Source organism: Gopherus evgoodei, chromosome 1, assembly GCF_007399415.2.
Source record: "Gopherus evgoodei ecotype Sinaloan lineage chromosome 1, rGopEvg1_v1.p, whole genome shotgun sequence".
Classification (NCBI taxonomy): Eukaryota; Metazoa; Chordata; order Testudines; family Testudinidae; genus Gopherus; species Gopherus evgoodei.
In genome coordinates this window covers 340654123-340666459 of record NC_044322.1, presented here as the reverse complement: position 1 = coordinate 340666459, position 12337 = coordinate 340654123, and the positions used below count along the sequence as shown (strand labels likewise).

The 12337-nt window shown below is 44.6% G+C and overlaps 1 protein-coding gene across 4 annotated transcripts in view; it reads left to right on the top strand.

Annotated features, from left to right (window-relative positions):
* The first annotated feature begins 3218 nt into the window (after window positions 1–3218).
* The window catches only part of RINT1 (RAD50 interactor 1), a 22480-nt gene continuing 13361 nt past the window's right edge, over window positions 3219–12337 (top strand). Inside the window, exons 1-8 of one of the 4 annotated variants that reach the window (XM_030551988.1) lie at window positions 3219–3254; window positions 4829–4921; window positions 5861–6056; window positions 6302–6543; window positions 7334–7507; window positions 7585–7734; window positions 8690–8846; window positions 11870–11980. In XM_030551988.1, coding sequence (XP_030407848.1) covers window positions 5880–6056; window positions 6302–6543; window positions 7334–7507; window positions 7585–7734; window positions 8690–8846; window positions 11870–11980 — 1011 coding nt within the window. In that variant the 5' untranslated portion in view covers window positions 3219–3254; window positions 4829–4921; window positions 5861–5879. The other 3 variants (XM_030551908.1, XM_030552074.1, XM_030552160.1) reach the window with 3 other exon arrangements.

Below are 12337 nucleotides of genomic sequence, written 5' to 3'. Positions count from 1 at the left end.
CGTGCACAGTGGGCGTAATGGAGAATCTGAGCCTTAAAACTTTCAGCTATTTTCTGCATGTAAAGGCCCCATATACCATAGTCTCTTGCTGTTTTATCTTTCTGAGCCTGTTTTTTCCCTCCTCCCCCACCTATTGTTGCATTTTGATGTGCTAGATCTGGAGATGGTACAGATTCTTTTGGATGCCATGTGAGTTCCTTGGGTCTGGAAGAATGTTTTTTATATTATTTTTGGCTCCTCTGTGTGCCAAGTCCCCTGTGGTAAATATAGAGGAGAACCCAGCTGTGCCTCAGTTTGCTGCATCTGTAATAATAGTGCTCTGCCCTTGCACGGAGAATTGCACCCATCCTTTTCTGAAAACATAAGAATGGCTATACTGGGTCAGATCAATGGTCCATCTAGCTCAGCATCCTGTCTTCCAACAAAGCCTGTGCCTGATGCTTCAAAGGGAATGACCAGAACAGGGCAATTTATTGAGTGATCCATCCCATCATTTAGTCCCAACTTTTGGCAGTCAGAGGTTTAGACACTCAGAGCATGGGATTGTGTCCCTGACCATCTTGGCTAATAGCCATTGATGTACCTATCCTGATGAACTTACCTATTGTTTTAACCCAATTATACTTTTGGCCTTCAAAACATCCTCTGGCAATGAGTTTCACAGGTTGACTGCATTGTGTGGAGAAATATTTCCTTATGTTTGTTTTAAACCTACTGCTTGTTAATTTCATTGGGTGACCCCTGGTTCTTGTGTTATGTGAATGCATAAATAACACTTCCCTATTTACTTCCTGCACACCATTCATAATTTCATAGACCTCTATTATACTCCCCCTTAGTAATCTCTTTTCCAGGCTGAACAGTCCTAGTCCTTTTAGTCTCTCCTCATACGGCAGCTGTTCTGCACCAACAATCATTTCTGTTGCCCAGGGGCATGCACCAAGTGCAGGGGAAGCAGGGGTACTGGCCTTCCCAATCAGCAGGGGCACAAAACTCTTATGGGTCTGAGAGAGAGAGCACCACCAGCCCTGGGGGGAGAGCCAGTTCCTCCAGCTGCAGGTGAGAGGAGCACAGAAAGTGCCCATCCAAAAGCAGCTAAACTTTTATTCTTGTGTAACCCTGTTCCTCTCTGTAATCTAATTCTTGTGCATCTTTTTTGAGATGGGAGTGACCAGAACTTCATCAAGTATATAAGCTGGGGGTGTACCAGGGATTTATATAGTGGTGTTAAAATATTTTGTTTCATTATCTATCCCTTCCCTAATGATTCCTAATGTTCTGTTTTTGAGTGCCACTGGACGTTGAGCAGATATTTTTAGACTCATGCACGATGACTCCAAGATCTTTCTTGAGTGGTAACAGCAAATTCAGACCCACCATTCTATATGTAGATTTAGGGTTATATTTGCCGATGCGCATTACTTTGCATTTGTTAACACTGAATTTCTTCTGCCATTTTGTTGCCCAGTCACCCAGTTTAGTGAGCTCCTTTTTTAATTATTTGCAGCCAGCTCTGGACTTAACTATTTTGCACAGCCATAGTTTTACTTTTATATTTGAGGGTGCAGTTCCAGTCAGGCCAATGGGGCTGCATGTGAGGGAGGCAAATTCTGCACCTGCCATGCCTCAGGCTTGCAGTTGGGGGGGTACTGCCCATGATTTTGATGCATATTGTCTGCTAACTTTGGCACTTGGCCTAAGGCTGAGGGAGCTCTGATCGTCAGTGGATAGCATTCAGCACCCACCCCTTGCAGAGCCTGCAGCTAACTGGAAAGAGGAATTGATTCCCCCTACAGCTCCCATAGGGCCCCAATCCTACCCACCTGCCTCCCACTGACATCAATGGCAGCAGGCAGGCAATAGGATTGTCAAGTGTATGGTTTTCGACTGGAACACCCAGTCAAAAAGGGACCCTGATGGCTCCAGTCAGCCAGCTCTGGGCCATTAAAAGTCCAGTTGGCAGTGCAGGCAGGTTCCCTACCTGGCTCAGCACGACATCCAGGAAGCTGCTGGCATCTCCCTTTGGCTCCTAGGTGGAGGGATGGCCAGGGGGGGCTCTGCTCACTGTCCCCGCCCCCAACTCAGCTGCTCCCATTGGCCAGGAACAAGAACATTGGCCAATGGGAGCTGAGAGGGTAGTGACTGCAGGCACTGGCAGCGCACGGAGCCATGTGGTCACACCTCCACTTAGGAGGCAGAGGGAGATACCAGCAGCTTCCTGGGAGCTGCCTGAGGTAAGCACCAGCCGGTGCCTGCACCCCTTCCTGACCCCCAATCTCCTGCCCCAACCAGCACCTCATCCCCGGCTCCATTCCAGAGCCCACACTCCCTGCCTCCTGCCCCAGCCTGGAGCCCCCTTCCCACACCCTGAACCCATTTCTGCCACAACCTGGAGCCCTCACCCACCAGCCCAAAGCCCATACCTCTCCCACATGTCAACCTCCTGCCTCAGCCCAGAGCCCCCTCTTACACCCTAGCCCAGGAGTCGGCAACCTTTCAAAAGTGCTGTGCCGAGTCTTCATTTATTCACTCTGATTTAAGGTTTCACGTGCCAGTAATACATTTCAACATTTTTAGAAGGTCTCTTTCTATATGTCTATAATATATAACTAAACTATACCATGTATGGAAAGTAAATAAGGTTTTAAAAATATTTTAGAAGCTTCATTTAAAATTAAATTAAAATGCAGAGCCCCCCGGACAGGTGGCCAGGCCTGGGCAGTGTGAGTGCCACTGAAAATCACCTCGCGTGCCGCCTTCGGCACCTCTGCCATAGGTTGCCTCCCCCTGTCCTAGCCCCACCCTAGAGGCCAAAGCCACAGCCAGAGTCCTCACCACAACACACAAACCCCGTACCCCAGCCCCCTTACCCCGGTCTGATGAAGTGAGCAAGGGAGGGAAGGGGATGGAGTGAGCGTGGGTCCGGCCTTGGAAAAGGGGCAGGGTGGGGCACGACAAGGGTGTTCAATTTTCTGCAACTAGCAAGTTGGCAACCCCCCAACCCGCAGTGCTTGAGGTGGACAGGCCTCGTGAGACGGTGACTTTGCAGCAGTATGAAGCAGGGCGCGGGCTGCTCCCTCCCAGCGCCAGGCTCTCAGATCGGAGCCATGTCGCCCCAACACCGAAGTACCAACCGCCTCGTAGGCTCGCGCCGCAAATCCAAGCCCTACAGCCGACACCACGGCGCGCGCATGCGCTTTCTTCTGCGGTAGGGATGACATCACGTGATCCTGAAGGGTGGGACAGAGCCGTGGGTACGTTACAGTCTCCCTCTTTCCTGCCACTTCTCGCGGGACTCGGAGCAGCTTCGGGATTTTCTGCCGCGCTGGGATGGCTGAGGGGGCGGGGCAGAGCCCTAGGCGCTCGGCGGTGGGTGACTAATTGGGGTCCGTCCCTGCCGTAGCGGTAAGTGGCCTGGTTCGGCCTAGGCGGGCCGGACAGCCGGCCTGGCCTCTGTTGCCCGCTCCTGACGCCGGCGTGTGAGGGGCCCCAGCTCGCGGCAGGCTGAGTGGGCGGCGGGGGGCCTAGTAAGGAGAGGGGCTGCCTTTGGGGGCCGGCTGCCAGGTGCCATGGCAACGCTAACGGCGTGCGGGGCGTAGGCGAATGCGGCGGGCTGGCTGAGGAGCCCCCCAGACTCCCTAGGGCGCAGGGGTCCAGCCTGTTGCTGGCCGAGGAGATCTGTTTCCCCATCTGCCCCGCTCTGTGGTGGGGGCTGAGGGGTGAGCCACCGCCTCGCCTGCTGCAGGGGGAGGAGCAGCTTCCCCCTCCTGGGAGCAGTAGGTGGGGAGATAGTGGTCCCGGGGATGCCGTGGGCTGTCTTGGGTAGCTGGGGCTGCCAACTGTCTAACTGCACAAACCCAAACACCCTGCCTCTCCCCAAGGCCACACCCCTGGCCTGCCCCGCCCCTTCTCCGGTGCCCTGCCCCCACTCATGCCAGTCCCCCACCCTCTGTTGCTCCCTCTCTCCCTCACCTTCACTGGGCTGGGGCAGAGGGTTGGGGCGGGGATCTGGAGTGCAGACTGTGGGAAGGAGTTTGGGTGCAGGGTGGGGTGCAGGCTCTGGCTGGGCGGCGCTTACCTCCTGGAAGCAGTGGCATGTCTGGCAGTGGCTCCTAGGCTCGTGGGTAGCCAGGTGGCCCTGTGGGCTCCCCCTACCTGCAAGCATCACCCCCACAATTCCCATTGGTCACAGTCACCCATTCTTGGCAATGGGAGCTATGGAGTCAGTGCTTGGGGCAGGGGGTCAGTGCACAGAGACCCTCTTGACTGCACCACCTTCTAGGAGTCGCTGCCGGACATTTGTCGCTTCTGGGAGTGTCTTGGAGCCAGGGCAGATCGGGAGCCTGCTGCAGTGCTGGACTTTAGCTGCCTACACTACAATATTTTTAAGAAACACAATTTCTCCTTGGAGGCCCACCACATATGACAGATGTTAGTCATGACAGATGTTAGTTATGGTGCTCAGTGCACTTCTGAAAGATGCTCAGATAGTTTAGTGATAAGGGCCATATGAGAGCATGAATAGAATATTTACTGTAACTCAGTTTCTTAAGTCAGTATCTTATTAATAATTCTTCCCTAAGGAAAAAAATCCTGTCTCTTGGAGAGTCTTTATGTGTAGCATACAACCCTCTTCATTTTCAGTGTGGGCAACAAGCAATGAAGGTGCAAGTAATTAATAAATTACTAATAGAATCATAAAAAGGGATACTACCTTGAAATGTAGTTCATTGGAAAAAAAATGTAAGGAATGTCAGTTCCTACACCTTCCCTTGATTTACCTGCTAATTTTTATGGTGTTACAAGTACATTTTCTTGCTTTTAAAAGGTTTTTCTCTCTCGCCTGTTGCTGTGTGTGGGAACCACACATAAAAGGAAACAATAAATAATTGAATACATGAAACACTGTCAATTATACAAGGTAAACTGGAACGAGATATATTTTAATCTTTCAAGTATTATTATAAAAAGAGTAAAAATCTTCAAACAAGTAATTTCTTAAATTGGTAGTGTTCCCTTTAACTGCTTGTTCATATAGTTTTAAATCTGCTTTTTGATGTTGGAGTGATAACTTGCTTCAGAGTTCAGATAAAGTTTTAAGAGCATATTAATGCATTTAAAACTTATTTTAATTTTTGAAGATGGTGTGGGGAGTTGGATGTTAATCTGATCAAACACTTAACTAATTTGATTTTATTTTCTTCACATATCTATATCCCAGTTCCAGACTTCCCTGGCCACTGACAAAGCTGTTGGCGAGGAGGTGCTGCTTCCAAAGCAAAGATTTAAGATGATCAGCTCATTTCAGCACATTTGATAATTTCTGGGAATTTTCTTCTTTTGTATGTCTCTGAAATGCTGTCTGTCAACACATCATGTGCTGCTTTGTGTGCAGCACCAACTGTATAATTTGCTAGTGATGGCATACTTGCCATTTTGAAGTGCTGGAGCCTTTTTACTACCTGTAGGGCTGAGGCAGGTCCTCTGTACCTTTTCAAGTATTTTTATACATACCATCTAGCATAGACATAAAAACATTGAATTAGTTTTAGAAAAATGTATGGTAGTGGGAGTGAAAGCTAACTGACTTCTTTGGGTAGCAGACATGTTTCAGTTCTGTTGAGTGATGGGCACGATGTCCCCAGAAGAGTGTATAATAGCGTGTCATACTTTGCATACATAGGCCCTGGTTCTCCAAAGGCTTATGCATGTGGCTATCTTTATGCATGTGAGTAGTTGAATGGAAGACAGTATTTTCAGTTGCATTAAACTGAAATTTCTTCTGCCCCATTCCATATGAAGTTGATGGTAGTTGATAGTTCTGTGTGGGTGGTGGCTAACTACAGACTCATTAACTCAGTCCTGCAGGTGACAAAAACATGGCAGCCATTAATGTTGGAAGGGTACAAGTCACTAGAGACCCAGATCGCTGTGACATCCCTTACTATGTAGCTGAATTTGTTGAAAGAGAAGTTGGAACTGACCTTAATTGTCTAAGGAAACTTGGCAAACTTATAGAGGAGCTATCAGAAAATAAAAAGCAATTAGAGGAACAGGTAAGCATTCTGTTAATTATTTCTCAACTCCTTGAAACATTAAAAATGTACCACCAATTGCATGCATCTAATTACATCAGCACATTTTGGTAACATCCTACACAACGTCAGCTAAGCGGCCCTTTTCTGATTTTCTGTTATGCTTTACTATGCACGGAAATCTGTAAAAGATCACATTTGTTTAATCATTGAAAGAGGGGTCTTAGTACTTTTATGTCAGATGTATTACTCCTCCCTAAATACAGGTACTTACAGTTTCATCAGAAGTCCCCAGAAGAATTCAGAATGCCTTAAAGAATGCAGAAGAATCTAAGAATTCTCTTAATCAGCTCCTGCAGGAAGAAACTGTTTTATTTGATTCAATTAATAGCCACCTATTGACAGCCCAGCCATGGATGGAGGATCTTGGTGTACTGATTAGTCAAATAGAAGAGGTTGAACGACACCTTGCTTATCTAAAATGGATTTCACAAATAGAAGAGTTAAGGTAAAATAGGCCCACCTGGACTTCTAAGTATCTTTTCCCTGCAGTCTTGTTTAGGGCTTAGGTGGTAATAAATAAATTTGACATTTTTGGAGCTGTAAATCTATATTTTTAAATGCAAACAGTTATAACCCTTGTTAATTCACCTACTGACGAAAAATTCATACCTAATTTTGATCTGCCATTGCTTTCATTTACAACTAAATTTGGTGATTTACTATATTTTGGATATGAGGATAAAAGGAATCGTAGTTTACCATCTAATCTGAAAGATGCACCTCTAATGAAGTATTTGTCAGTGTAAATATAAATCCTGTATCTTTGCTATCTATTTTTAACACATAACTTTATAGAGTCTAAGAATACTGAAAGAAGGTGTTCGAGCAGAAAAAGATGTATTTGCATTATGTAGATTGACATCTCTTTATCATTTTAGTGAGAATAAAATGTTTATCTGAAAAGTTATTTAAATGAGTTGCACTGCAGATTTGAATACATTTTCTCATCGAGCTATCCTCTTGTTCTTCAGTGGTGCACCCTCAACATGGGTAGCAAGAGGCATGGATCAGAAATCTAGGTGTCTCAGGTAGCAATGCACAGCACTAACTGCAAGGTCACCTAGCTGTCAACCTGGAAAATATTTTACATGTTAAAACAAAGAAAAACAACCAAAAAAAATTATCCCAGATTGCTTTTTTCACTTCCATTATACAGCAAGACAGGTAAACAACAATGAACTAGCAAAACTGCCTCAGTGCATTCTAGTCGTTATTTTGCTTTATATATTTTATAGTGATAATATTCAGCAGTATCTCATGACCAACAATGTGCCAGAGGCAGCTACTACTCTGACATCCATGGCAGAATTGGATATTAAGCTTCAGGAGTCGTCTTGTTCTCATCTTCTTACTTTTGTGAGGTCTACTGTTAAATTCTGGCATAAAATTCTTAAGGACAAACTGTCAAGGTAGGAAATGCATTATAGTTCTTTCATCTTTGCATTGTATTGTTGATTCATGTTGATGTGTATATTTTGTATTACAGTGATTTTGAAGAAATATTAACTAACCTTCATTGGCCATTTGTTGGGCCACCACAGTCTCAGGTTTTTGGCCTAGCTGCACCGGCTAATGTTCCAGAAATATACAATAATTTGGAGACTCTGTTTTCTCAGCTTCTGAAATTGCAAACATCGTATCCTTTTTCAATTAATGTGTTATAGTCACAGGGAATTTCAGTAAGAATAATGAACAAACTTAAGAGATCACACTCCAAAGAAGAATGGTGGGATAGTCATCCAGTGTACTGATTATTTTAAATCATTGTTAAACTGGACATTTCTCTTGAAGTAGGTTTGCGGGTTTAGTATTTCTCGTTTTATTAAAAGAAAAAAAATAACATAGTGCCCAATTAACAATACTAGAAATTGAAGTTCTTTACCAATAGAAAAAGTGTAGCTTTGGCAGCAGCAATGCTGTGCCAACCACGATTCTAGTGGACTCGCATCTAGGGAAGTGAGAAAGATAGTTTAACCTTCATGGTATTCAGTCCTTGGACCCTCTGGCAAGATTAGCGACAAAGGTGAAAATTGTGGTGATACATTTGCCTGTTCCCTGGAACTGGACTGAGACCACTAATATTTTTCACATAAGCCATTGAGCATCCTTCAGATGGTAAAAACAGCTTTTGATCTCTGCCAGTTTGGGTCACATACAAATCAGAGACCAAGAAGCTCTTGTTTTGTATTACTAATCGTCTGAGTTTCTGCTTCTCTGTTTCAGTATCATAATGAAAAGTCTGTGTGTGTCTATGGGAGAATAGGACAACCCACATTTGTCTTGGTAATCCTGAATAAAGGTGATTTTTTTTGTAAACCAAATTGACTGCCTGCTGCTATCACAAACAGTCGTAATCAGCCTGTTACATTAAACACAGGTTTAATGTTGAACTATTCTAAATATAGAAACCGTTTTCATTGCAGGTTTTTGATAATTTTATAGTATGTGTAGTGACTGCAGTAAAGAAAGGGACTATAGAAATGGAATGTAACATTTCTTAGATGTCTCAAATTATGATGTTGAGAGAATTCAGTACTTCTATAACAATGATCTGCCTATAAAATATTTGACCTTTGACTCTTAAACCTTAGAGATGAATTACTAACTAAACCAAAACAACTGCCAGAGAAGTATTCTCTACCTCCGTCACCATCTATTATCCTTCCAATGCAAATCATGCTGAACCCTCTTCAGAAAAGATTCAAGTATCATTTCACTGGGAATAGACAAACTAATGTTTTAAGCAAGGTATGGGGAAAGCATTTCTTGATTTACTTTTTAACTGCAGTACTTAACAAAAAAACTCCCAGCCCTTTTAGTATAAAACATACATTGCTGTAGTAAAGTTGTGGCCCAAATATTGCTCTTTGCATGGAGGACCATGGGCTTGTATGTGTATGGAGGTGAAAAAACACTTGAAGACACTTCACAAGTCCTACCCCCTGCTTGGCAAAGTGCTGCAGTGCAGTGATTTCCTGGCAGTGGGATATTCCTCTGTTGCACCTGCCAGATCACTTTGTTGGGGTGGCACTGAAGCCGGTCCTATTGTAGCCTTGGGTGGACTCCATAGCCTGAGAAGGATGGGTTCATTTCTCTTCGTCCCCATGGAAAACCCCTTTTTACCAGTCCTGGCTACTTAAGTTTGGGTGGTACAAGTGTTAGACTCTGCATTAAAATAGGCTCTTGGTTTAAAATCTAACTGACAATGGCTTGGGACTATAATTAGTTTTCTGTTTTAATTTTAAATTAAAACAAAAAACTTGCATTAAATTGCAGATGTGTAAATCCTCCCCTTCTCCCGAAACTTTGAAACATGTGCGTGTGCATTAAATGCCCTCGAAGTTTGGTAGCTTTCATCGGGGGTTAAAATACAGGTGCATTTTTATAAGACTATTTCCTTTTTCTTTTTGTTCCAATACAACTGCGCCAGAGACTGAAAAGTTGATATTTAGCATGTATATAAAATGCTTGTAGTAACAATGTTTTAAGGTTAATCTGTGTGGTCGCATGTAACATTTTTGGGTAAACTGTAAATAAATTTCACCTTGGCATTAGTTCCCAGATTATTTCACTGGTGGTCTGTGAAGGGCTAGTTTGCATTTTTTTTCAATTACTTCTACAGAGTTTTCATTACTTCTGCTGGAAGGTAGGAGGAGCCACCAGCCTAGCTGTTTCCAGTAGGGGAGGATGCTACATAAAAGGATGATGAGAGCAACTAGCTTCTCAGTAGTGTGTCCTTTCCCTATCAGCCAGAAGAGGCATATGCAGTGGAGAGGGAGAGAAGACAGTGGGTGTGGTGAGAGAGCAGTATTTGTCGGAAAGAGAGTAATAGAGCTAATGGAAGGGGAAATAAATGAAGAACAAAAGTAGGCAGCTTCTTTCCTTTTTTCAGAAAAGACTGATCATTTAATGCATTAGAGATAGTACAAGTACACAAATGGTTCTCTGATGTTAATTTGCCATGTAAATTGCTTAGTTGCCGTAGGGATGTTATGTGATCATAAATAGAGAGAAGGTCCATGATTTAAAAAAAAATATATATATTTTTTGAGGACTTTTTTTGACCTACTGGGACAGAAAAGACAATGCTTTCAATTTAAAGCATGCACATGTCCTCTATTTTTACTCCCTTCCCACCCAAAGCCAAAACCTCTACCCTGGTTTTAAGTGTTGCTGCTGTTGTAAAATAAACTGCTCTAAATTACAAAATCCAATTTAAAGTTGGCATTCATTAACTCTCCCTTCACTCCCCCCCCACCAAATGCTTTTTCTGGTCATGCTTTGTAATCTTGCTACACTTATAAATAGTTTTATAAAGAGTTAACAGTGTTGAATAGATGTTAGAAGCATGTTCCAGACATGAGTAGAATGTGTTATGGGTGGTTATAACAGTTGATAAACCATTTATTGAGACATCTAGTACAGTTGTCTCCAAACTTTTTTGATCGCGCACCCCTATCAGTAAAAAAATTTTGAGCACGCACCCCCAATATATCTCTTTATTTATATATAAATAATATACATGTACTAATATATTATGTACATTATAAAACATATACAAAAATATAAATTAAAAAAGGATGAGAGATGAAATAAACAATATTTAAAAAAAAATTTATTAACGGTACAAAAAACCTTTCTGTCAAAAAAAAAATATTTTTAGTGAGCAATGTGATTGAATATGCTTCTTTATTTCTGAACATCTTGGTTTAACACTTATTAGAAGATCTGGATTAGGATTAGGATGCAGGAGGGTGCTCAGGGTGGGGTGCAGGGTCTGGGAGGGAGTTAGGGTGCAGGAGGTCGCTCAGGGTGAAGGTGCGGGAGGAGGCTCAGGGCTGGGGCAGGCTGGAGTGCAGAGCACTTACCTGGGGCAGCTCCTGTTTGGTGCAGGGGTGTGCAGGTGGCTCTGCGCAGCACAGCACTGCCTCATGGCTACAGTTCTGGGAGGTACCCCCCCCCGCTCTCCCGGGACAGGCAGGGCCACCTGGAACTCAGGGGCTTTAGGGGCTGCAGGGCCCTGTGCTAAGGGGGCCCTGGGGCTCTGGTCTGCAGCTCTAAAGCCCTTTTCAGAATGTGGTGCTGCAAGCACAGGCTGGATGGCTCAGGAGGAGCAGGGGTAGCTGTGCAGCCAGTGGCTAGAGAGAAGCGACGCTTTCCTCTTTAAAGCACTACTTCTCTCCAGCTGGCTTTGAAGGGGAGAGGGCCGCTTCTTTCTGGCCACTGGCTGCAGGGCTGTCCCTGCTCCTCCATGGGCTGGAGGACTCAGGGCCGTATTCCAAAAGGGGCTTTAGAGCTGCAGGCCAGGGTCCTGGGGCCCCCTTAGCCCAGGGCCTTGCAGCCCCTAAAGCCCCAGCATTCCGGGTGGCCCTGCCTGGGTGGGAGGGGCAGCTTCCCTGCTAGCTCCCTCCTTCCCTCCCTCCTCTGGCTTCCCTTTTTTTTTCCCTCTTCCTCTCTGGCAGTGCTCCTGCTGCCACGCTGCCCTTTTTCTCCGGTGGTGCTCCTCCCGCTGCGCCCCCCAGTGGATCATCTTGCACACCCCACTTTGGAGACCACTGATTTAGTAACTTAACTATTTTTAAAATGTACCCTTAATATAAAGTGTGATGATCTTTCTGACTTGTCAGTAGTTATGTCCTTTTATGTTACATATTTGTTTGTAGTGGGTATTGTAGGTGAAATCTGTACTCCTGTTCATATATCAGTTGTTTTTTGGGTGGCGTTAACTTTAATGTTCTGAGTGTTTTGCTTTTTTCTTTATTTTGTACAAGCCTGAATGGTACCTAACCCAGGTACTCATGTGGATTGGAAATCACGCAAAATTCCTTGATGATAAAATCCAGCCAATATTGGACAAGACAGGCTCTTCAGTCAATGCAAGGGTAAGCAAATATGTTGCAATAACTCCTCACTTAAACAACGTTAACTGAGTTGACGTTGTTTTGTTATGTTGCTGATCCATTAGAGACCATATTTGTTTAAAGTTGCGCAATAGTCCCTTATAATGTTGTTTGGCAGCTGCCTGCTTTGTCCACTGCTTGCAGGAAGAGCAGCTGTTGGAGCTAGCTGGTGGGAGCTTGGAACCAGGGTGGGCCGGCAGTTCCCCTATCAGTTCCCCTAAGTTCCCTGTGCGGCAATTGCCGGGCAGTTCAGGTGTCTCTCCCCCCAATGCTGTGTGCTGCTCCTGCCCTCTGCCTTGGAGTTGCTCCCAGGAGCCTCCTGCTTGCTGTGCAGCTTCT